The sequence below is a fragment of the Phalacrocorax carbo genome, chromosome Z (genome assembly GCF_963921805.1).
Source record: "Phalacrocorax carbo chromosome Z, bPhaCar2.1, whole genome shotgun sequence".
Taxonomy (NCBI): Eukaryota; Metazoa; Chordata; class Aves; order Suliformes; family Phalacrocoracidae; genus Phalacrocorax; species Phalacrocorax carbo.
In genome coordinates, this window is record NC_087548.1 from 85,179,795 (window position 1) to 85,203,530 (window position 23,736).

Below are 23,736 nucleotides of genomic sequence, written 5' to 3' on the forward strand. Positions count from 1 at the left end.
CCGCCCCAAAAGGGAGAGGTCACACAACCTCACTTCTCCACAGTGATATCTGCTACCCACAAGGGAAAAATGCGTTTGAAAACCACGTGTTTTGTTTCCCAACACCATCTCCTTCTGCTTTGCACGTTAAAACCAGCATCTTCTCCCAGATAAAAGATTGCTAATGACACCGTTGATATTTTTTATGCTTTTCTTTTCAAAGCCCAGTTTTGAATGTCACTGTTTTCAGGTCCCTTTAGTCGGGTAATTGCACATAGACTTCATATAAAGGAAATTCATTTGTTCAGGGTCACTGCATGGTTTTTCATTAAAAACAAATTACCGGTGTTCAGAAAGGACATCTGGGTTTCGAGAGTCCCATTAATGACTGTATTTTCAGCATCACTATTCCGGACAGTCTACCCTTTCCTGTCACCCGGTGTGCAGGGCCCGCCAGCAGAGGAGGGGACAGGGTGAATGACAGTCCCGGGGAGGGGAGAGCGGGGCTGGGGCGGGGGCTCCATCCCCGGAGACGGGGAGAGGGAAGAGGGGGAAACAGGAGCCAGGGGGGCAACAGGGGCTGCTGTCCCAGCACTTCTAATGCAAGAACTGGAATTAGTATTTAAGCGAACGATCGTGGCTACTTCAGCACAACCTTTTCCAGCTGAGCCGCGGCACCGTGAGTCCGACGCGAGGGCACGCAGATGCTGACGCCAGACACGGGCATGGTTTGCCCAAGCCCCTGCAAGGCCCCCGCTGTCCCAGCTGTGGGAACTGCTGTGAGCCCCCCTGCCCCAGCCCCAGCAAGGACCCATGCGGGACATGCCTCCGGGGATGCTGGTCCTCATGGCAGACACGCAAGCTGCAGCCCTGGCACCACTCCTCATGCCTTCCCCCGGCCCCTTGCTGATGGGCACAGTCTTCCCCACACGAGAGGACACAGATCTTCAGGCACATCCCAGAGACACGAGTAATGATCTGTGGAGAGATACCTGAGCCGGTGCTGGAAACAGGCTGGTGGTGTGTGGAGCAAGAGGACCAAGAGAAGACCCGGGCAAGCAGTGTGGGTCGTTGTCACCATGCCAGCCCCAGCCAGCAGTGCACCAGAGCCCATGGGAGAGGAGGGATGGTGCTGGAGAGAAGGTCCGGCCTCCCAAAGGGGAGGAAAATATGGTAATGTTGTGCTACCCGTGACCAGCAGACCATCACCCTAGCAGCTGTGCTCCCATTCAAACACTTCACCTCAGAAAAGGCTCCGGGTCGCACACAAAGGTCACGGAGTAAAATCCCTGCAGATACTGCATTTCCCAGGGATGCGCACCCAACTAGCTGTTGTTATGCTCCTAAAGCCTAATCTGCAAATGCAAGGTAGTCAAGAGAGCAGAAGCTGCAAGCAGAAGACAGCACCACCTCCATCAGAAGAGCCAAACAGCCCTGGGAATGCCTCTACGGAGAGGAGTGAGCAAAGCCAGGTGGCGTTGGGCTCCAGCCTACACGTGCTGGATGGGATGGAGATGCCTGCTTTTCCCAGGAGAGAAAGGGAAGGCGGCTGGGAAAACACTGTTCTGTGTTTCAAGAGCGACAGCACACTAGGGGCACAATCACAGTGTGAGCAAGTAATAACAATAATACCAAATGGAAACCAGGAGATAATTCCTGCATAGAGCATCTCATTAACCTGTGGGATCCTGTGCCCAGGGGTGCTACTGAGACCACGAATCTAGTAGGAATCAATAGTGGATTAAACCTCTCAATAGATAATGAGTACAGAGAGCCACACTAGACAAAATAAACAGTTGTAAGGAATAAAAACTCTCTTGCCTCAAGGCATAAGCCACTATAAAATGGGGATTAAAGAGACGTGTCCACCCCAGGAGCTGCCGTGTCCCCTGCCCCAGCTGCGGGCAGGTAGGGATGGCAGGCGGGCAGGGGCTGTTCCCAGGACCCCGTGGCTTCCCACGGCAGATGCCACATGACGCTGTTGATCTCCTGCCGGCTCCCGTCGCGCCCAGAAACGTGCACCGACAGTCAGCAATTCTACGCTGGGTCCGCTCGCCTTCGCCCCTCCAGCCCCGATCTCCTGGAGCAGGAGGGAAGCCGGGCAGGCAGGCACGGGGCACGGGTGCAAGGGGATGCTGAGCCAGGGGCTGGGAGCCGGCACTGCTGTGGCTACAGGTGGGAGTAGGAATGTGGAGGGCAATTTCTCCCAGCCCCTGTGTAGACATTAGGCGCTGCCCTGTGACAGGGAAGCTGCCCACATGGCTCCCTCCAGCCTCCGAGGGAGATTCATTGCTCTGTTGTTCAATAGTGGTTGAGGGTCTAGAGCAGAGCTGCCCCATCTATGCACCTGCATGCAAGGCTGCTTTCCAGAGAGGGACCTGTTCTCCCATTAACAATGACTCCACCTCTGCCCACAGCATCGGGCAAAAGCACCAGAATTCCTGATTCTGCAGCACTATCCCAGCGGTGCCATAATCAAAACACAAGTCATGGGATGATGGGGCATTTCAGGGTGAAAGGGACTTCGGGAGGTCTCTAGACCCTGCTCACAGCAGGATCAGCAATAAGTCCAGACCAGGATGCTCAGGGCTTCATCCAGCCTGGCCTCGAAAACACTCAAGGATGGAGACTGCACAGCCTCTCTGAGCAACTCTTCCACTGCTGGACCCTCCTCGTGGGGGAAAAGTTGTAGCTTTTCCTCACCCCCAGTTTGTACCTTGCTTGTTTCAGCTTAGAGCCGTTGCCTCTTTGTGTTGGGGGGCCCAGAACTGCACTGCTCCCATTGTGAGTGCACGAATACCAAGTGAGGGGGATAATCCCTTCCCTCCAGCTGCCGGCCGGGATGCTGCTGGTTGTCCTTGCTGCCAGAGCACACTGCAGGCTAATGCTCCGCTCCGGGTCTGCCATCATCCCCAGAGCACCTCCAGCAGCCAGCCACTCCCCAGCCCGTTTTGCTGCAAAGTGCTCCCTTCCCTGGCGCAGGGTTTTATCTTTGCTCTTGCTGGATTTCATACTCCTTGCCCAGCCTGCCCAGGTGCCGGCACGTGGCAGCCCTACCCTGAAGCATACCGACGGCACCCTTCAGTTTGGCACCACCCGAAAACCTGACGGGGTGCTCGTTCCCGTTTGAGGATGAAGATGATAACCAGGGCAGCCCCCGGGCCGTACCCTGCAGCGCATTAACCTGTGGCATTAACCAGCACCTCCGAGCTTGGCCACCCAGCCCGTTGTTCTCCCATCTACCTCCCCATCCGCCCGCACCGCAGCACTTCACTTGTGCCCGGCGCTGTCAGAGCACTGCGGCCTGCTGGACCTGCAGCATCTCTCGGAGAGCTCCTCTCCGGTCACTTTTACGGGGTGACAGCCACCCAGAGGCAGGAGAAGCGTGCAGGGCCCGTGACCTGCAGAGGGAACGTGTTTATGGGAACCTCAAGCGATGCCACATCTCAGTTTGTAAAGCTCTGGACTGAAATCGTAGCCATGTGTTTGCTTGTTTGGTTCCTTTAGAGAAAAGCATGTGATTAATTTATTCTCCAGGCCACACCAGATGTTCACGAGCCACATACATAAAAAAGGAAATTCCCTATTGACACTCAAGTCCCTGTTTTTGGAGGGAAGGCAGGGGGGAGACCTGAGAGCGTGGACCAGGTAATTGTGCCAGGCACGGCGGTGCGGTGGGGACAGGTTCCTGTGTGCATCCCTGCCTGTGGGAGAGACAGGGAAGGACTGGGGCTGCGGGGCAAGAAGCCTCTCCTGTTCAGATCAACAGCAGGGGAGCTGGAGGAGAGATAAGCACAGAGCAAGCAGCTGAATCCACACAGCTCCCGTTTCCAGCTTCCAGCCTGGAAATGCCAGGGGTCTGGACGGTCTCCCCTGCCCTGCAGGCACGCTACAGACCCCCAGCAGGTGTGGGGCAAACACCCGCCGCGCGGCGAGGGACGGGTTTACTCGCAGCAGCACAAGCGATGGCAGCAGCAACAAGCATGCAACAAAACACCGCCGATGTCTTATCATGTATACATTGCTCCCATGTCTCTAAGCACTTAACTCACACAATTACTTAATTATGAGCAGAAATTAATGGCTAACGATTAAAAATCTTATCAAGGAAGCACATTTCTGGCAGAAGCTCCGAAAACTACAACGAGGCAGCGGCAGGGCATGAAAGGAATCCCTGAGACCTGGTACAACAAACAAGCGCTCCAGCTCAGGCACGGTGATTTGACCATTTCGGAAAAAGTGGGGATGTGCCCATGGCACCAGACCAGAGCTGCCTCCTGGTGCTGGGTCGGCCCCTCAGGGACTCTGGTGCTTTCCCCAGCAAGGCTCTGAAACTGGTTCTGCAAAGGACGGGAGTCAAAGAAGGATTGAGAGGCATTTTGGATGCTAGTTAGCAAATTCTCACTTAAATGAGAAGGAGAACCTACAGGAATTGCATCTGACCTTCACACTAGCTGGAGCAGAAGGTTGTTATTAAAGGAACCAGTGAGAGGAACAGTGCAGTTATTCAATATAATAGGTCACACAAGTCTATGTGTAGTTAAAAATAAAATCTATTACCAGGGAAAATCAGCTCAGACGACTCTACATCACCAAACCCCCACTGCACCTCCTCCGGCCGAGCACCGCCAAGCCCCGTGTCCTGCAGTTTTGCCATCCCATCCTGGCACTGCTCCTGAGCAGCTGGTGATGTACTGATTCCCCAGCACCCCCGTCACCTGGGGATGGAACTGGGGCTTACAGTCAGATTTCCAGAGAAAGGTACTCTGAAAGACGGTGGTAGATTCCCACAAGGTTTCTGAAAGCCTCTAAATTGCTGTCTTTGCCAGGAATGATGCATCCAATGCACCCAGGCTTTCAGGGCACCCTCAGCAGGAGGATGCCCCTGGGGTAAGGACGGGCTCAGGGCATGAGTAAAGAGCCAGCCCAGGAGGGAGACAGAGGGCAGGAGACAGAGGGACCGGCAGGGCAGGACGCCTGCCCCTCTGGACACGGAGGCAACCAGCTGAGCCTGCTGCTCCCCGTGCTTTAAGGCATGATTACAGCTTGTGGTTGAGCTGAAGAGCTGATGCAAGTTCAAATTCTCACCTCCTGTGAGCAGCCAGCTGTGCCATGGGAGTCACGCAGGCCTGGCTGAGGATGGCAGAAACATACCAGTCACAGTGTGCGTCCATGAGGAATGGCGTGAAACATGCTCCTTCCAAACAAGGCTTTGCTTTTAGGTGTTCGCTTTTTACCCTCACTCCTCACGAACTGCATCTGGTGCCCTCACAGCAGCTCTTTCAGAGATGAGATTTTATGGGTAAAAATTGGTTTCTATGCAACCTATGATCTAACTTCAGTAGCTCGCTTCTAACTCCAATACACACATAAAATGCCTGATTTTTTTTTTTCTTTACTCTTTAGCAACCTCGTGGAACCCAATTTGTGGAACATAAGCAAAGCTGGTAACAAAGACTAACCCCAAAAGAGCCTGAACATCAAATCACTGTCACCAACTCCCACTTTCCTATTACGAGTACTTTTCTCTAAATCACCACCTCCTGCAGGCATGTGATTACACATGAAATTCCACTTTAGAGCTTTTTCCTCAGTAACTCTCTGAACTTGCTCACTCCAAAGAGCTCGCTCAAATGACCCTATGGGACCGGAGAGCAAGAGGGGAAAGAAAGGGAATCTCCAAGTTATCACCACATACCAAATCATATGATACCTTGGGGCCAGATTAATGACTATTAGACATGTATTAGGGGCTTAGAATGCCGCCTTCCCTCGCAGCCAGCAGCATCAGTCACATGCAGACGAAAGGCAGCAGAGCTCTGGGACAAACCCCGGCAGTTCTTCCAAGCTGAAATAAGTGCACTGATTTTCAACAGTACCCAACCTCCGGTGCTGCGGCGGGAGCGAGCCCGCTCGGTGCTCCCACTGCTGCGCACCCACCGCTGCTCGCTGCCAGCGCCCTGGTGTGCCACCCCACCGTGGGTCACGCCAGATCCGCAGCCCACAGCGACAGAGCGTTGCACCGACGATGCTACGTGCCTGCAGACCCTGCCCCGCCGGCCCTGGGCGCCCACACGCCCTCCGTGCCCACTGGCCGCACAGGCAAGCGCTGGCCGCTGGCCGGCTCATGCCACCCTGCATTTCTCGCTGCACGGCTCCAAAAGGGGAAGGAAATTACAGAAATACAGCATCCTGAGGACAACTCGGTGTCCCTCAGGAGTCAGCTAGGTGGGCACAGTTTTGCAGAGGTGCTGAGGTCAGGACATGCCCACCCCCCGAGGGGCGGTGGCCTCGCCACTGGGACACGGCACGGAGAGACACAGCGTGTTTGCAGCCAACGGGCGGGTTAGAGCAGAGCCTGTGTTGAACAGGAGGAGCCTGGCACGGTCCAAACTGGAGCGATCCCTGGGCTCCAGAGAAGGGAGGCTGGGGGCTCCTCCAGCATCCGCTGCAAACGATTTGCTCCGGCAGTCATTGGGCTGCATTACCTCCCGCGCCGGGGAGCCCGGCCTGCCTTCACTCAGGGCTGCTCTACACCCCCCTTCCCCTTCCGCGCTACGGCCTCTGCCTCGTGCTCGGCTCAGCGCAGAGCATCCGCAGAGTGCCACGCTCTCCTTCTGAGATGCTGTCTTTTTCCTTTCCTTTTATTTTTTCTCCCCCCCGTTTTGAAGACTCACCAGGCACCATTCCTGTCAGCGCTGGAGCGGAGTAGCTGCCCTGTCCGGCAGGGGGGACATGCGGAGGGTATCCTGGGAGGGTTGTGCTTGCCAGCTCGCGACCTGAGGAATCAAACCAACAAATCACCACGTGAGCATCGCGACAAGCGGACACGGTTTTACATCTCCCCAAGCGCCCGGAACACAGCCATGCATTTGTCATCACCGCTCTGCGAGGACCAGCGTGGGATTTCCAGCCTGGCAGGGAGGGGAGGCACAGTTTTGCTTTCTCTATAAGCTGCCACAAAGCTCCGACAAAGTGAGAGATGAGAAGGGGAAGAGCAGAGCTCTGCAGGGAGAGGAACACGGCCGCCTGAACTCCGGCTGCTCGCCCCTATTCCCAAGTTCCTCCAAAGCTCAGATTTGTAAAGTCAGAGACAGCAAAATGTGAAATAACACTGATCTTAATGACACTTTCCCAGAAAACTTTCCAGAAAATCACAGTGCACGGACTGCCAGTTTGCAGAGATCTAAATAGAATGCAAGGCGTTGCTTTTATCTTTTATTAGAGCAAATTAAAAACAAACAAACAAAAAAAAAAAAACAGAAGACATTGAGACGTGAAGATGGCTCAAAATACAGTTTGCTGTGGTGCCAGAAGAAGGGTTCACAGACACAGCCTGGTGTAGTCCTCTCTACTTAGACTGCAGAAAGGTGTCTTTTTATTCAAATACCCACAGGTCTTCCATGGAAATAACCCTGCAGAAAGCAGGCAGTGGGGCGTCCCCATCTCCCTCTGCCCCTGGGCCAGGGGTCTGGGGTCCCCTCTCTTCACGCCCCCCAGACCGTGGGCTCAGAGGCAGTGGCACAGCGCAGGCTCCGGACTCTGAAAAGCTGAGTGTGCCCTTCAGGGAAGAGAAAGGGGCCCTGGACTGCACAGAGCCTCCTGCCCTTGCCCGAAGGGTGCACCCCTGCTCCCCTAACCTCTTGGTGGCAGGGGCCGCCCAGCCTCCAGCCGTCTCCGAGATGCTGCTGTCAGTGCAGGCTCCTTCATGAGAACGCGGCACGTCAGGGCAACAGGACAAGTTACAACACACTGTTGATTTCAGCACCGCTGACAAGAAGGAAGGTGAAGATCCTCAAGTTCAGATTGTTTTCTGTAGGTATGTGATTTCACGATAGTGGTTTTTCAGGTCTCTAGATCTTGGAAAGACTGAAACTGAAAGTTTTCCCATGAGCCAAAACCATTTTTTAACTCTTTGGGTTGGCAGAGAGTTTGAGCCACAATTTCATTTCAAACTGATCTAAAAATAAAATTTTAAGATCTTTCTTCTCCCGTTACCAAAGAAATGAGACCTCATCTGATGAGACAAGAGACGGGAACGTGAGTTATTGCAAATTGCTGCGCACAACCCCCAGGTCACGGCCACGAAGCCCACTTCCCCCAGCGCCCCTGTGAGACGAAGGGGTCGGTGCCGAAACACTCCGGCAGCGCCCGGCACGCGGGCATCGCTGCAGCGATCTCTCAGCACATGCCCCACTTTCCTTGGCACTCTGCATCCACAAATCGGGATGCACGCCATTCCTCTCAGGCCCTTCCTACAGAATATTTATGGTGCATCCACATCCTGAAAGAATTTAAGGTTCAAAACAATTGATTAATTTGCTTTCCCGTTCTAGGGGGAAGCCAGATCCCTCACGGAAGGGCATCATGAATTCTAATTATTCAGTGCAGGCAGAAAATGGCTCTTTTAGATTAAAATGTTCTCCCCTCGTCACTGCCCTGCTTCCTTCTTCTCTCCCCCACAAAATTAAACTCTGATTATGTCATCTCTACAGCCCGGGGAAGGCAGAAATATCTGCAATCTACTTAAATTTGGCTGTAGAAGTGCTGGCAGAGAGTACTGGCCCTTGCCTAAGGGCCACCCCTAACGCAGAGAAGCATCGCTCTCAGCCTGGCCTCCGCAGTGGTACCGCCACCCGGGAGTCCTCGGGTGACCCGAGGATGGCCACCGCTGCTCCTCCCCTCCTCGGCGGTAGAGCATCACCGTGGAACGGCTCGGCACCTTGTCCCCGAGCCGTGCCCGGGTCTGTGGGCCAACAGGGGAGCTTCCCCTCCTGTCCTGCCCCACGCTGACCGCTCCCCTGTCCTCACTTTCCAATAGTTATTAAAAAAAAACCCCATTGCCATACTATTTTTCAAGATATTGAAACACTACAACATTTTCACTTTCTCTGAAGCCGCCGTCACACCCAGCACGGTCAGGATCATCGCCAAGGGCACTGAGCAAAGTAGCTGCTACTGGAGACGCCAAGAAAAGCAGGACCTCAGCTCCTCCGTAAATCAAGACAGCAGCGCTCACGGGCTGTTCTACAGGTCGGTCTGGTTTCCATTGCATCCCATTTCCAAATTAAATGTTCTGGCATCTGCCGACAAATGTTTATAGCAGGGTCACTGCATCCAGTCCCCGGGCAGGGGCCGGGAGGTGGCCAAAGGGGGCCCGCAAAAAAACAAGGGCACAGCTGCAAGTGCTGCAACCCCACTTTGTCCTCTCGACTGCATCTGATGTGCTTCCCCCCCGCAAAAAAACGGGTGGAGCATCCCTGTCCTCCATGAGATTTTCCTCCAATATTGGCAAGTTTCAATTGCACTGAAATAATTTATTTCAGAGAAACATTAATAACCCTGGCACAAAGACAGGATAAGAAGCAGCCTCCACCCCAGGGTGTTCCTACCCTACATAAGCAAAGCAGCCAAGAGGAAATGAACATCTGCATTTTATCAGTGGGCCGCAGTAACATGGAGACCAACGTCCTTCAAGACACACTAATTCCTAAGTGCCTTTGGTCTGGGCTTTTTGAAGGGTATTTTAGATGCCTGAGGTTGGAGGCAGGGCACAGGCGGCTGCGGGTAGAGCTGCCTCCCTCCCCGCCTCAGTGGGCTGGTGCTGTGCAGGACAGAGCAGCTCAGCCTGCGGAGAGGCATAACCAGAGCAGCGCCTCGCAAGAACTTCTGCAGCGCTGTGAGGCCACTGCCTAAAGGTTCAGGTACCCAAATACCTTTCTAAGTCTCCCCATGGAGAGGCTGGTAGCCCCGCAGCGCTGGCACCGTCAGCGGTATCTGCGAGCCTGCTGGCCTCCGAGACGGGGAGCACACGGCAGCTCTCATGCCCCTTCAGCCTGGAGGAGGTGGCGGGCTGAAGGAGAAAGCAGGGGGTCCTCCAGAGGAGAACCTCCTCCAGAGGAGAACCTCCTCCAGGACACCTCGCTGACCTCCTCCATGTCGCTGGAGAGCATCTCCAAGGGGTCCCCCATCAAGGCTTGCACCCATCACTTTTCCAGCATCCAAAGGAGAAACGTCTTAGGGGAGGGGGTCTAGACAACCTGCGCGAGTCGGGCTGCACTCAAAATGCACATGGTACACTGTGCTTGTGTTACTGAAAGCAGGTCCACGCTCTTTGAGTGGAGTATGGTGAGACTGGCAATGTCCTTCTCAGCATGGGAAGCACGTCCTTTCCTCTGTCACGGCCGCGTTCCAGTCAAGCTCTGTCTCCTCCACAGGTGACCTTGCCACAGATGCTTCCCACCAGAGCAGAGAGTGAAGCTCCATTCCTTCACGTTCAGCAGCACCTGGGATTCCCCAGGCCCAGGCTGCCAAGGCCAGCAGGTGAGGATTTGGAGCCTTCATCTGGAGTCAACATGTTCTGGAGACTCAGGAGAGCATCCCGCTGCCAGGTGTGATGCTGAGGCGCTGGGCTGCCGCCGCATGAGCCTGGTGTGCCGCTGGTGCCACATGGTACACCCCTTTCTTACAGCAACATATTTCTACAAGCCAGAGAGCACAGTGCCACCATCCATCAGGACTGAAACTAAGCCAGAGGCTGGTTTGAAGCGGGTTGGTGGAGATAGGACTGGCATAAGCGATAGGATAAAAACAGTAGTAACACCAAAGCTGGTGTTTGGGCAAAAAATGTGAGTATGGGATTACCTGCATTCCGCAGCTGTTGCCACAGCATCACACAGACACAGATCCTCCCCCTCTGCTCTGCCCCAGTGAGGCCACATCTGGGGGGCTGCGTCCAGTTCTGGGCCCCCCAGTGCAAGAAGGACAGGGAACTGCTGGAGCAAGGCCAGCGCAGAGCTGCCAAGGGGATCAGGGGCTGGAGCATCTCCCTGGTGAGGAAAGGCTGAGAGACCTGGGTCTGTTCAGCCTGGAGAAGAGAAGGCTGAGGGGGGATCTCATCAATGCTTATAAATACCTGAAGGGTGGGTGTCAGGGGGATGGGGCCGGGCTCTTTTCAGTGGTGCCCAACGCCAGGCCAAGGGGCCACGGGCACAAGCTGGAACACGGGAAGCTCCCCCTGAACATGAGGACAAACCCCTTCCCTGTGCGGGTGCCAGAGCAGGGGCACAGGCTGCCCAGAGAGGCTGTGGGGTCCCTTCCCTGGAGACATTCACCCCCCGCCTGGACGCGGCCCTGTGCCCCTGCTCTGGGGGTGCCTGCTCCAGCAGGGGTGGGACGGGGTGAGCTCCAGAGGGCCCTGCCAACCCCTACCAGTCTGTGGTTCTGTGATTCTGTGACCCTTCTTCAAAAACCAAAGATGGAGAGCAGAGACACCTGAGGGCAAGATGACTGGAGAAGCCTCGATCCTGGTGATAGAGGCGGGGGGCTCATTTCCAGTATTAAATGCTGCTACAGACAAGCTGCTTTCCCCCTCCAGCTCTCAGACTTTCCATCTCTCCAATGGAGAAATGATGTTCACCTCTTTGGTGAGCTGCTGTGAGTCTGATGGATTAAAAGCGCCGCAGCATGCTGAGCAACATGACACTTCAAGCACTCTTCCTACCCAGGTGTGCTACAACAAGGACAGACGGGCCAAGTAGCTCCTCGGGCAGGAAGCAGAGTGTGGTCATAGCGCTGGGTTGCAACGGCACTTTGTCTGCACCACAGATCCTCTGCAGGTGCTGAAATACTTCAAGGTTGCGACGCCCGGTTCGCCTGCTCCAAAAAAAAGCCGCCAGTCGCAGCTCTCTGCAAAGCCCCAGCTCGCCTGCGTGCAGCCACGGCCGCTCTCAGGGAGCTGCCCGTGCCACTGGGACCACGCGCTCCCCTGGGGCTTCCCAGGGCAGGGCCAGCACGGCAGAGCCCCCACCCTGCTGCACACCCACGCGCACGAGCGTGGCGGGGTTGCCTGCAAACAGGCCCCGGGCTGAAGCGGTACCTCCAGGCGACAACACCTGATGCCACGCCAGCTAGACCTGTCCGGAGAGGGGCTGGGGACCACGCAGCTGCACAGCGAAGGCACCCCGCGGCATGGGCAACACCAGTACCCCAGCTGGCGTCGGGGGAGCGGAGCACACGCCGCTGCTGCAGATGCGCCTGCACATACACAACCATCACAGACTCGCTGCAGGGACGAAAGGTTGCACGCTGTTTTCGCTCTTAGGCATATCCCTGCCAGAATTCATCCCGCGTTACTCCAAAAACCAGAATATGATGATGCCGAATAATAACTGTATCAATTGGCACTGCGGGACTGGAGGGCGCAGCCACGTGTCAAAGTGCTTGGCTCTGCACACAGAAGATACGCAATAAATGTCCGTCCCTCCATTCACCAGGAGCTGGCGGTGTGCTCGCAATGAAAGCCAATTATCATTTCTCCAAAAAAAGTGCAAATAAGTAATTTTCTGCCATAAAAGAAATTATTTTGCAGCCAGCTGCAGAAGAGGTCAGCAACTCCCCTCTGAGCAGATGTGGCAAGCAGCACTTGGGCATCAGTGAATGCCCCCGCGCTGGCACAAGCTGCCTGAGGGAAAGAGCAGCATGTGGCAGCAAAGAATTCTCCTGTCTCCAAACCATGGTGAAAAAAATGAGGGGGCAGTTTAGAAGCATTCTTTAATTCACCTACCTTTTAAAAAAAAAATAAATCAAAAGGTGGCAAAGAGCATTTGCAAGTGTGTCTTTGTATACTACTGTGTGTAAACGTGAATCCAATTAACTTCAAATTTAACTACTAATGAAATTATCTCATTTTGCTATCAGCTCAGCTCTCATCCATGGCAGTAATTAACCACTGGGGGTTGTCACTCCCAGACACATGACACGAGGACTTCCCCAAGCTCAGGTGCTTCAAACCCTTGCAGAATTCATTACCCTGACAGTGTGAAAACCCTTCACTTTCAATACCACAGGGCACTAACACGTTTTTTTTTTTCCCTTTATCTAACTGATTGCCAGAAACAGTATGAAAGAAATGAACCCACTGGAGAGGTAATTAATTACTGCAAAGGATACATTAGAAAATGCAGGGGGTTCAGGTGGTGGGGAGGGGGCTTACGGAGCCCCTTTGCTGCTGCCTCAGAACCGTCCTCCGCAATAGCGGGGCGGTGATTTTCCTCTCCAAGACACGCACCGGGCTGCGCCAGGGGAACAGCACTCGTGTGCGCGGGACCCTTCGCCTGCGACTCCGCGCTTACAGCAGACGCGGCAGAGCCATCAGCTCAAGAGCACGGTCAGCGGTTAGGCAACGCGTTGGGTTCACGGGGTAATCCCACCTCTCCAGAGACAAAGGTTCAACACCAACAGGTTGCCGGTGTTGGGAAAGCCAGCCTGGCGGTGCCAGCGCATCCCCGCGCGGGCTCGCTCGCTCGCAGGCAGCCCCCAAGGCGTGAGCCGCTCCGGAGTGGCACGCACCCCACGTCACGCCCAGCACCAGGGCGCCCCTCCAGCAGAGACCAGCGCTTCCCCAGGGCCCGTCTCACGCGCCCGCAGGCTCCCCACCCCTGCCCAAAGCAGGGCCCCCAAAGACCTGCCCAGCTGTGCAGAGCAGAGCCCTGCCCCAGCTCCACGCAGAGGCTGCTGCCTCACCTGTCTCTTCTCCTCTTTCCAGAAAACCATTTTTAAAAATGCAGGTTTACACTAAGCACAAAGGAGACGCAGTGATGCCTCCAGCACGCTGTGACCTGCCCACGGCATCATGCGAGGAGCTGGGCAGGCGCTTTCAGGCTGCGGATCTGCAGCCCCCGCGCAGCAACCCCTGCACGCAAGGAGTCCCGGTGCTGGCTCTAACAGCTACAGCAGCACACCAGCAAAATGGGCCACCCCGTTGCAAAAGGCAGGCTGGATGGATGGGACTCGGCTTTCGGCTGTGCTCCCTCCGAAATGACCCCGCAGAGTCTCCAAGATCCCGTAGCACGACGGCAGAAGGATGGCGCCTGCCCCGGAGGTCCAGTTCCTGGCCCTGGAACACGGCACCACCTTCGCCAAGCGCCCGCAAAGGTCAGCAGCAGAGGAAGGGACCTGCACTTGTGCTCCTCTGCCGCCAAGACCACCGGGGACCACCCTGCTGCCCCCGGAGCCGGCATGCATCGCTCTATCGATGGGCTTTGGCAGCCCCCCACTGCCGCACCCGAGAAGGGGGGGAGCGGTGCCTCACAGCTGGGGGGGTGCATTTGCTTAACACCAGAGAAGTCAAAAACAAGTAATTGGTGGAGGTGGTGTTTTGGGAGCAAACCCAAATTTCCAGCCAAGTTCAGTCGAACCTGTTACCAGAACTGACTTACATTTTGAAAAACCTAGCTCCCACTACGAGCAGCTCTCCCTTTGCCCCATGAAGACCTTGACAACGCTAACCCTGCTGTTTCAACCATTACCCTAAAGAAAACATTTTGGCCAAACGCACAACCCCGTTAGCAGGAGAAGGACCTGACAAGCTCCACCGGCTGGCTCCTGCTCCTCCTCCTCCTGCTGCCTGGGGACACGTGTGTCGCGGCCAGGGTCTGCCCAGGGCACCTGCACAGGGCAGCGGCGCACCCCAAACAGGCGACGAGCACGTCTTTAAAAAATTATCTGATTTTATCACATAGGGAACGCTGCTCCGCGCTCGGCACAACAGCAGCACAGCACCTCCATCACCGCCTCGCTGGGCCCAGAGCCACCGCGCGCGTGCTGGGCCCAGCCTGAGCGCGGCTCGGGCTTCGCATCCTGCTGATGCCTGCGGGATCGCCTCTCACCCCGTACCGCCGGTAAAGCAGGCGCCACCAGCACATGACCCCGACACACCGAACCGCTGCTGTTAATGAATAACTTCCCTCCTGTGCTCATCCAGCTCTATTTGTGGACATCAAACCTAGTGTGGCATGCTTACTGCGATGAGTTACCTCTCCTGCACCTAATTAGAGGCAGATAAAACAGTGGTAACACACAGATCACCTGTAATGATTTTGCTGACTCGATTATTCTTCTGACAATTAGCTCTGGCTGCCAAAGCCTCACAGGAATGTCAAAGTCTACTTCCTACAAAGCAGGTAATGTCACAGGTGTGACCATGAAATCAATAATGAGGCATAGCTCTTGCAGAGGGCATCCAGGTCAGATGGAACAGCCCTTAAATTAAACATTGATAAGCAGAACACAATTATCCATCATGTTTAAGTGCCTGCGTGAAATTAGCAGCCAGGGAATGGGAGCAGTGGGGAAAAGATTAGTGGAGGAGGTATTGAAATGCGCAGTGTCCACCGTGACTGGAGCTGCAAGTGCTTGTGACAGCGGCACCATAATCTGCTATCAAAGCCATAAAATTCAGATTAAGCACACTGCGCTGAAACAGGGGTTGCAGATGTGGGTCTGTTTTTCTCCTCACCTGCAAGGCAGATGTCTGAAGGAGTCCAGAGCTGCCCTTCGTAGCAGGTGTCTTTCCTACTCTTCCCATTGACATAACTAGAGGCAGGGCAGGAAAAGGAAAACCAGTACTTTCTGGTAAAGCAACAATGCAGTGGGCAAGTACAGACAAATGCTCCAGTCTGTTTTCTCTGCAATTTTGAAGCAAGAGTCCTGGAGCTGCAGAGTGCTCTGCCTGCAGCCTCATCCCTTCAGGACAACCTCTTTTGGCTGCTGCTGCATAAAATTCCTGACCCTTCTTCCTTGCAGCCACGGAGCTCTTGCACCCTACAAACAACCCAACAGCCCAGCTTTTTAGGGTCGCTAGTATGAGAAGGCTATCTGTAGACTTGAGCTGAGCTGTGCCCTGTCATCCACCTCGATCTTCACCTTGATCTTCAAAGCCTTCAAAGCTTTCCCCTCCCGTAACACATGGGAAGTTAGAATTCCCCAGTTTGACCCCTCATTTAATGCACACATGCACACAAAGTGTTGCAGGGGGCATCTGTGCGGAGACCAGGAAAAGATACCCTGGGTGGACAAAGCCTCTGCAAGAGCCCACCCCTACCCTTATTCTTGTGTAGCCATGTACTGAAATCATCAGCGCAATTTAACCTCTCCCTGGCTCCCGGTAAGTGAAACCTCCATGCCTTGCAGGCTTTCTCTTCATCCAGCTCAGCGCGGGGCTAGCAGGCACGCCGGTGGTCCAGGCGCAGCAAGGCGCCGCGTGGTCGGGCCTCAGGTGTCCAGCTACGTATGTGGAGGGACGTGGGGAAGCGTGGGGAAGCACGGCAGACAGCTGGAGAGGGTCCCACCACACTCCAGGTACGCAACACCACCAACTCCAGAGAGGGCAATGCTCCGCTGCTGGCGCCTCGTCCATCAAGAGGGCACCGCGGGGAATGGAGGGCAGAGGTGAGCACAAGGAGGATGAGACCTTGTGGGAGGGCACACAGTGGTCTGGAGGCATTTTAACACGCCCATTAGAGCCCTTCTGTGGGGTCCGTCCCCTCCTACACCTGCCTGGAGAACACCAGAGGAGCAGTGGGGCACAAGCAGCACGGGGGCATCGCACCGCAGCCAGACCCGCGCCCCGCGGGAGAAGGTCCTGCAGGGAAGGCTGCAGCCTGCCTGGCACAGCCTGCAAGTCCCACACGGGTGCTCATCCCTGCATCGTTCCCGTGTGCTTAAAACATCTGAACACCTTTATTACTGAGGAGCACAGGCATCCCCAAAGGAGGGGGCGAACACGCAGCCACTGGGAAACCCCATCCGCAGCCAGGGTTGCCCCGCTGCCGGCACCGAAGCACCCAACATTTGCTCAAGCACAGCGATGCATGGGAAAAGCGTGCTCTGAGGCTGAATCAGTGCAGAAAAAGGGGGCTCAACAGCACCGGGCAAGCACACAGCTTCCTTGGGTTGCCACGCCGCGACCTCAGGTTGAGGGTGCCGCAGCGGGCGCGCCACCCGCGCGGCAGCACCGACCAAGGAGCTGAGCCCTGCACGAAGTGGGGTCCTGGCTGGGGTGTCTCCCCCGACCCTGCCAGCACCTCTCCGCTCCGCAGCACTGTGTGCACTCGCTCGCGGCGGCAGCCCCTTGCTGAAACGCGCAGCGGCTCCAGCCGGCACTTCTGTTGATTCAGCACCGGCAGCGTCGCGTTGTTCACTAAAATGAGGGGAAGAAAAAAGAAGAGGAAAGTGCAGGCAGGCAGACCAGCTGGCAAGCCCAGCCGGGCCGCTCAGCACCGGGTGCACGGGGCAGGTGCTGGGGCATCCTCCAGTGCACAGCAAGGAGGACAAGGCAGACCACGGCCACGAAGTTTCCCTTTATGCCAGCCAAGACCTCTTTTAATTAAACCTTTTCATTAAGAGACAGAAATGCCCCAAGAACACTTGAATCGTGAAACCAGGAGTTTATGCTAGAGAGGCTGTTCATTTGGGCATTTTAACTCCAAAAGCTTCTGGGAAAAGTTTTGAAGGTGTTAGAACATTTGATTTTTCTTTAAAAAAAAAAAAATTAAAATCTCATTGTCAGGTTTCGAATGACTTCACTATGTAAAATGTAACCTACTGAGGACAGGTACAAAAATGGTCCAAATAAAAACAAGAGGTGTTTTTACCTTGTTTGTTACTTTCAGTTCTTAAACTTTCCTCAGATCGGGCTTTTTTTTTAACAAGAAGTTGACCTGAAAAAAGTCAAAATCTTTAATATTTTCACAGGGCAGGAAAACCCATTCCCCCCAGACTTAGTTTTGAGTATGGTTCATCATACGCTGGCAGGCATGGGGTTCACAGGGCTCTGCCAGAGCCGAGGGAGGTTGGACCCCCGTGTGCTCAGCCCCAGATGGGGACCCCAGAAGGGGCTACGGGGGCACAAGGAGCCGGCAGCTCAAGCTTGGCTAAGCCCCGCTGCCTCCTGATCCAGGTACCTCCACCAGTGTGGAGGAGAGCCATCTCCCCAGAGCCCAGGTTTCAGGAGCAGGGGTTTCCCGAGCTCACCCCGGCCCCAACAGGAGAGGAACTGCCGGCGGGCAGAACGAGGTCTCAGAGGAGAGACCACCAGCGCACTTGACGCTGAAGTTGATGGAAATATTCAAACCAGTTTCAGGTCTGGTCACACCTTCTCTTTGTACGGAGATGAAGTGTGACGGCGAGAACTGGCGTCCCTCTGTCCCAGCTGACAGCGAGGATCATAGGGCAGATGGGAAGAGGCAATGTGGCAGGCAATTAATGTGCGGGAATTGACGGAGCAGCGTGAGGGAATCCAAGCCAGCTTTCACGGCCTCTGGAAGGGAAAGTGACCAGGGAAATGCCGCCTGGAAGCACGGAGCCGCAAAGGCGTGCGCGGGGCAGAGACAGGCGCAGGCGCCTCCTCCGGCCCTGGTCCTACCGCTGGTGCCAATTACACCGATCTGCAGTTTTCGCTGTTTCAAGAGGGATTCACTGCACATCAAGTGCTCTGCTCAGCAACCCGCGCTAGTTTGGAAATGACATCAAGTGTTGCCTTCAAAGGCAAAAAACCCCATGTGTCTACTTATCTGAGAGACCAGTTAGCCTCCTCCTGTCAAACGACATGTTAAAAGGGGAGAGGAAAGAAATCTCACATAAAAATAATGGGCTTACCACCACGGCAGATCTTAGCCCAGAAAATATTATTTTTCGGACAAGGGCAGTTCATCATGCAGTGTATTATCCAAGCAGCAATGAAATTAATCGTTAAAATAGAAACAATAAAACCCGCTTCAATGAGTTCAGAACTTAAATAAATGCAGAAGAAACCAAAAGCAAAAGCCGCCCCTCAAAAAAAAGAAAGAACATCCCAAAACAAAGCACCTCTTCCTGCTAAAATGCAGAAAGTGCCAGTCTGGCTGTTTTTCTGCTGCTGTGTTAACATGCTTCTGCATTTCATATCCCCCTGCATCTCAGGTCTGAACGGCCCTTACACACCTCACAACCACGGCCAAATTAAAGACGGGGGTTTTTTTCATCCCATTATTTCTAAAATGTACTCCAGCCAGCATGCTACACGCAATGAATGAAAGAACTAGGAGAATTAAACCACGCAATGAAACAGCTTTCTGACGAATAAAGCTATGGAAATTTTAGGCTCCATTTACTTCTCAATCTAATTTTGCCCTCCAATGCACATTATGTCTGAAATGGGATCTCATGTGGTTTGATCAGTGCTCTTAACGCATGCAGAAGCAACATATTCCCTTTATTGTTGTTTCCTTTCTGCAGCACAGCAATACTTCTAATAAGACCAGCGCAGCAGGCTCTGTGAGACTGTCTCTACAGCAATCACTGTGCTGCTGGAAGGCCGCAAGCTGACCAAAAGGATCCGCAGCTCGAAACTTTGTGGACCGAGGGATCCCTGTTCCTGCAAACGCAGAGCCACCTGCTCAGCACTGTAACGACTGCAAGTGCGAGTGAGTGATCACAAGGTGTTTAAATGAAATAGTTTTTCCTTTTTTTCTTCCCCAGTGTTTGAATTTTTGCATACACTATTTTTGCATAGATGTTTTCGAGCCTCTCTTTGCAACCAGGAGGACTAGAAAGCTAGTATCAGTTCGTGAAGAATTACAAACTCTCGCTGTAACAGGACTCTAGACGCTGGAGCTACAAGAGAACAAATACTGGGAGCTACAGGATGAAAACAAGAGCATTGGTAGCATTTTACTGTGGAGCCATGGGTGCTGCTGAAACCTACTGGATACGTTTGGAGAGAGGTGGCTCACCTCCAACTTCTCCCTCTTTAAGAAGTGAAAATCCAGCACATTTTCAACCCCGCACATTCAGCTGGTTTAGCACGTAATTAGCAGTTAACACAAGGGACGTGCATCTCAAAGCCAGCCCTGATGGGGTGGGTGGCCCCGCATGCCCCCGGTTCTCCAACTCAATCCTCCCGTCTAAAGCCTTTGCTGAGGCCAGGAGATGCCCTGAGGACGGAAGAGCTGCTCCTAAGGAAGAACATCCCCCGTTAGGGCTAAGACCTGCAAGATTTACTCTGGACACCTGGCCAGGAGACCCTGCTCTCCACAGGCAATTCAGACGTAGCGGTCGCACCGGCCCGCAGGCAGCTCGCTTGCCCATCCCGCGCAGCGGGCAGCCACCTCCGCGACCTTCCGTGGCACGGTGGCTTGGGGAAAGGCGGGGTGGTGGCCCCTCCACCAGCCCCCGCTGCCACGGCCACTCCCTGAAGAGCATCCAAGACCGTGGCCACCTGCTGCCAGCTGGTACCACTCCCGCCGGGAGCCGGGCTGCGATACTGGGGGGAGGCCGGGCTGTGACACCAACGTTCTGGCCACCTGCCCAAAAAGGACGTGCTGGTACAGGCATCGCTCCGCAGCCTCGCCAGCAGCAGCAGGCAGGGCAGCCCACCTCATCCTCCCAACCAGGCACCTCGGGGGACGCTGCCCCAAGGCCTGAGGGCTGCATGTGGAGGGTCCCAAAAGCCAGGCAAGCCAGCGGCGGTGGGCTGCCGAGCCCCAGGTCCCTGCCGTGACCCACCAGGCTGCGGTGGTTGCTGGTGGGGAAGGGGCTTCATGCTCCCCAGCCGAGCATGGGAGAGCAGGTGGGTGTTCTGGCAAGAGTCCGGTGGGACCCAGCCAGGCGACCCGGTGAAAGAGGACGTGGGTTTCCAGTTGCCTTGCAAAGGACAGCAGTGACATCCAGAGGGCTTTTGGGAGCAGTGAGAGCAGGAGGAGAAGCCCAGGAGACAAACAAAACTAGGCACGAATCCTGCCGGCCCCAAGCCTGATCCTTGAAACCCTCCACCAACGCCCACCCTGAAGACCAACAATGCGCTGGTGGGTCACACCGTGCCCGGGGCCACGGCGCCTCGAGTACCAGGGGCACCAGGGGCTGCCAAAGCTCGGCAAGATTCCCAATGACCCAGGGCTTCACCGCCCCACTCCTCCCGGGCACACGGACACTTCCCAGTGCTGAGGGGCCCTGCGAGCACTAGCATGGGCGGATGGGACCCTGCAGCCCACCGGCACATCCAGGAGCGGGAGGAGAGGAGTATGTTAGCAATCAGTTATTCAGCTTGCTAGTTAAGCACAGAGGGAAAAAAACCCCAGCAGCTTCCACCAGTCTGTCTTGCAGAGATGTTAAACCCATGCTGAAATCTTCCATCTCACAGGAATCAATATTTATGATCTGCATCTGGAATTAATCTGAGATGGAGACATTTCCAATCTAAGGATCATTGCTAATGTCATCAGCAGTTTTCTGCTCTTCACAGGAAAAATATTTACACCCTAGATTTTAACATCTTAATTAGGGCTCAACAAAGTCCAGATCGACAACCTAAGTGTGATTTTTCTGATACTTCAGTAACGTTATTTTTATCCCAAATAAGATGAAGAGCTGAAATCAGGCATTTTACTTGGATTCTGTGATGGAAAAAATGAAGCTGTGGAAATGTTGACATACTGGAGTTTCAGTATTTTTCCATCAAAATATTTTTAATTGTCAAGATTGAAATATTTCATTCCCTTCAGTTGAAAGAACCTGAAACACCTTGTTTGAAATCACTTTAAGACAAGATTGCATTTTCCATCTGCCCCGTGAAGCAGCAGGACCAACATCATGCTTCCAAGTCCCATATCTTTCCTAGCTGCAACTAGATAGCATCTCCCATAACATAGCCAGATGTGTAGCTCAACTGACACACCACGTAGTTCAGAAAATAATAAACTTACGGATTATGTTACAGAAGGTGTCCTCCAGTGAGCACAGACCAGAGGACAGAACCAGATATGGAACTGCGACTCCCATATAGCAAGAAACACCGCAAAAGCATTAATATTGTGCTCACCATACTTCATCTCTGCCTAGGAAAGCATCAGGTTGACCAAAAATGCTCCAATATGATTTTTCTGTCAAAAACGCTGGCCTCCCCTTGGGACCGCGCAGCCCCCCCCTGCTGCCCTTCCCCTTCTGTGCAGCGCGGCTGGCGCCTCGCCCCCAGCCCGTGGTGAGCCCAGCGCACGCACGTTAAACGGTGACGTGGCTCTGGCCGCCGTGTGCGTGTTTGCAAACGGGCACCCAACGTGGCTTCTCGGTGCCCCAGCAGGAACCATCCTGGCCGCTTCTTCTGGCCAAAGCAGGTGGCCGCCCTCGCCCCGCCACCGACAGATGCCAGTTGTGCCACGTTGGTTAGTCCATGGCTGGAGCCGGTGGCTGAGGGAGCAACGCAGGCAACGAGCCGGCTCTGCCTGCACGCTGCCTGTGCTTTGCCACTCGCCAGCCGTCCTCCCCTGGTACCCAGGGAAGGAAAAGCTTTGCCAGCTGACGGCAGCATCAGCCATCGGAGGCAGCGCCACGTTGCTCCTGCCTGCAAAAGCTACAGGTGCCCTCTCTCATTGCACCAGGATCACTAAAATGCAGTTTAAAAATGCAATCAGAAAATTTAGACATTAACCAACACATCTTTTTGAGGGCTCTTGCACGTTAAAGGCAGCTGATGGGATTTTGCTCCCAAGCCACAGTGGGAGGCTCCAATTCTGCCACATTCAAGCAGGACCAGGACAGCCCCACCAGTGCAGTGCCAGGACCAGGGGATGCTGCAGTGGTGCCCAGCGCTGGGCTGAGGGGCACCTCCACCCACCCCAAGAGCCCAGGGGCTGCACACCCTGCCCAGGTCTGGGTGAGACGCTCAGGGCTCACCCAGTCCTCAGCCATCACCCCTCACATGGACGCTCCCAGCTCAGATTTCCCCCTGCCTGCTCCCCTCTGGCCAGCACAGCTGAGGATGGAGAGCAGGGAGACAAAAGGGGGTGCGGGAGAGTGGCCAGAGGAGGTCCCCGGCCCACGGTGCCCGTCATGGCGTCAGGATTTATAACTGTATTAAATGGCATGACAGTCAGCCACGATAAATCAGCTCCCCTTCTTCCCAAATCACAGACAATAAAAGCTTTGGCAGTGAAAGTCATTCATCATCATAAAGACTTGAGACGTTCCAGCCATCAATTTCACTCACATCCTTAATACACTGGAGAGGAGTGGTGGAGTTTTAGGGGGGAAAAAAGAGAGGGAGAGAAGAAAGGGAAAAATAATTAAAAGAAAACATGAAGAAAGATTGGACAGGAATCATTACAAAGGTCAGAGAAAAGAGTTCCTTCAGGACAGCACTTCTGATGATGGGGCAGAGCTGCCCTGCTCTCGGAGGGGCATGTGTGACGCTGAGCAAAGCTGCAGGCCATCCCTGCCACCCTGAGGGGTCCGTGGCGGAGGAGGGGCCCTGGAGGGGGGACCGAATGTCATGCTGCCTCCCACCCCTGTCCAGCCCTGCATCCCCGCAGGTGCCACCGCTGGGTCCCCGCTGCCTACGACACCTTCATGCTGCTGAGGTGCCAGGTCCGCAGCCGGGCTGGAGGAAGGGTGGTGAGAGTGGGGGGCTGATGCTGCGGGAGTACTGCTCTGCAGCAATGACGGTGCCGTCCCCGCCACGGGGGCTGCAGGTGCACCGTGTCCCCCCAGCGAGAGGGGGCTGGTGCTCAGCCCACCCCCCACAGAGGTCTGCTGCACCCAGGGGACCTTGGAGCGGCCACCACAGAAAGGGAGCCCTTCAACCAGGGTCTGCAGACGACGCCTTGCAGAAGAAAGCACAGAGGTAACACAACTGCCTATGAACCCCCGGGTGACATGACACACCGGAGCATCGGTTTTGCGTCACTCCAAGGGGACAAGCAGAGCTGGCCAGGGCAGGGAGCCGAGCTGCGGGGGGGCAGCTCTCCCAGGCAACGGCTGACAGGTCCGTTTCCAGAAGCTGCAGGCAAAGGGTGATGAAAGTCAGTGGATGAGCCCAGCGGTGGACTGGGGGTGAAGGGCAGCAGAGGGCGCAGCGCAGGTGTCCCCATCAGGGCTTACAGAGCAACCTCCTGCTCCTCAGCCACCAACAAGCTGAGCTTTTACTGAGTCCACACCATGCTCAGA

General features: G+C 54.9%; 1 protein-coding gene across 7 annotated transcripts in view; it reads right to left on the minus strand.

The window, feature by feature from the left end:
* PAX5 (paired box 5) overlaps positions 1-23,736 on the minus strand; it is a 139,261-nt gene that overhangs the window by 25,807 nt on the left and 89,718 nt on the right. For 4 of the 7 annotated variants that reach the window (XM_064438582.1, XM_064438580.1, XM_064438579.1 and 1 more), the window contains one exon: positions 6,657-6,758. The exons of the other annotated variants lie outside the window; for them this stretch is intronic. In XM_064438582.1, coding sequence (XP_064294652.1) covers positions 6,657-6,758 — 102 coding nt within the window. The remainder of the gene's footprint in view (positions 1-6,656; positions 6,759-23,736) is intronic. 7 annotated transcript variants of the gene reach the window in all.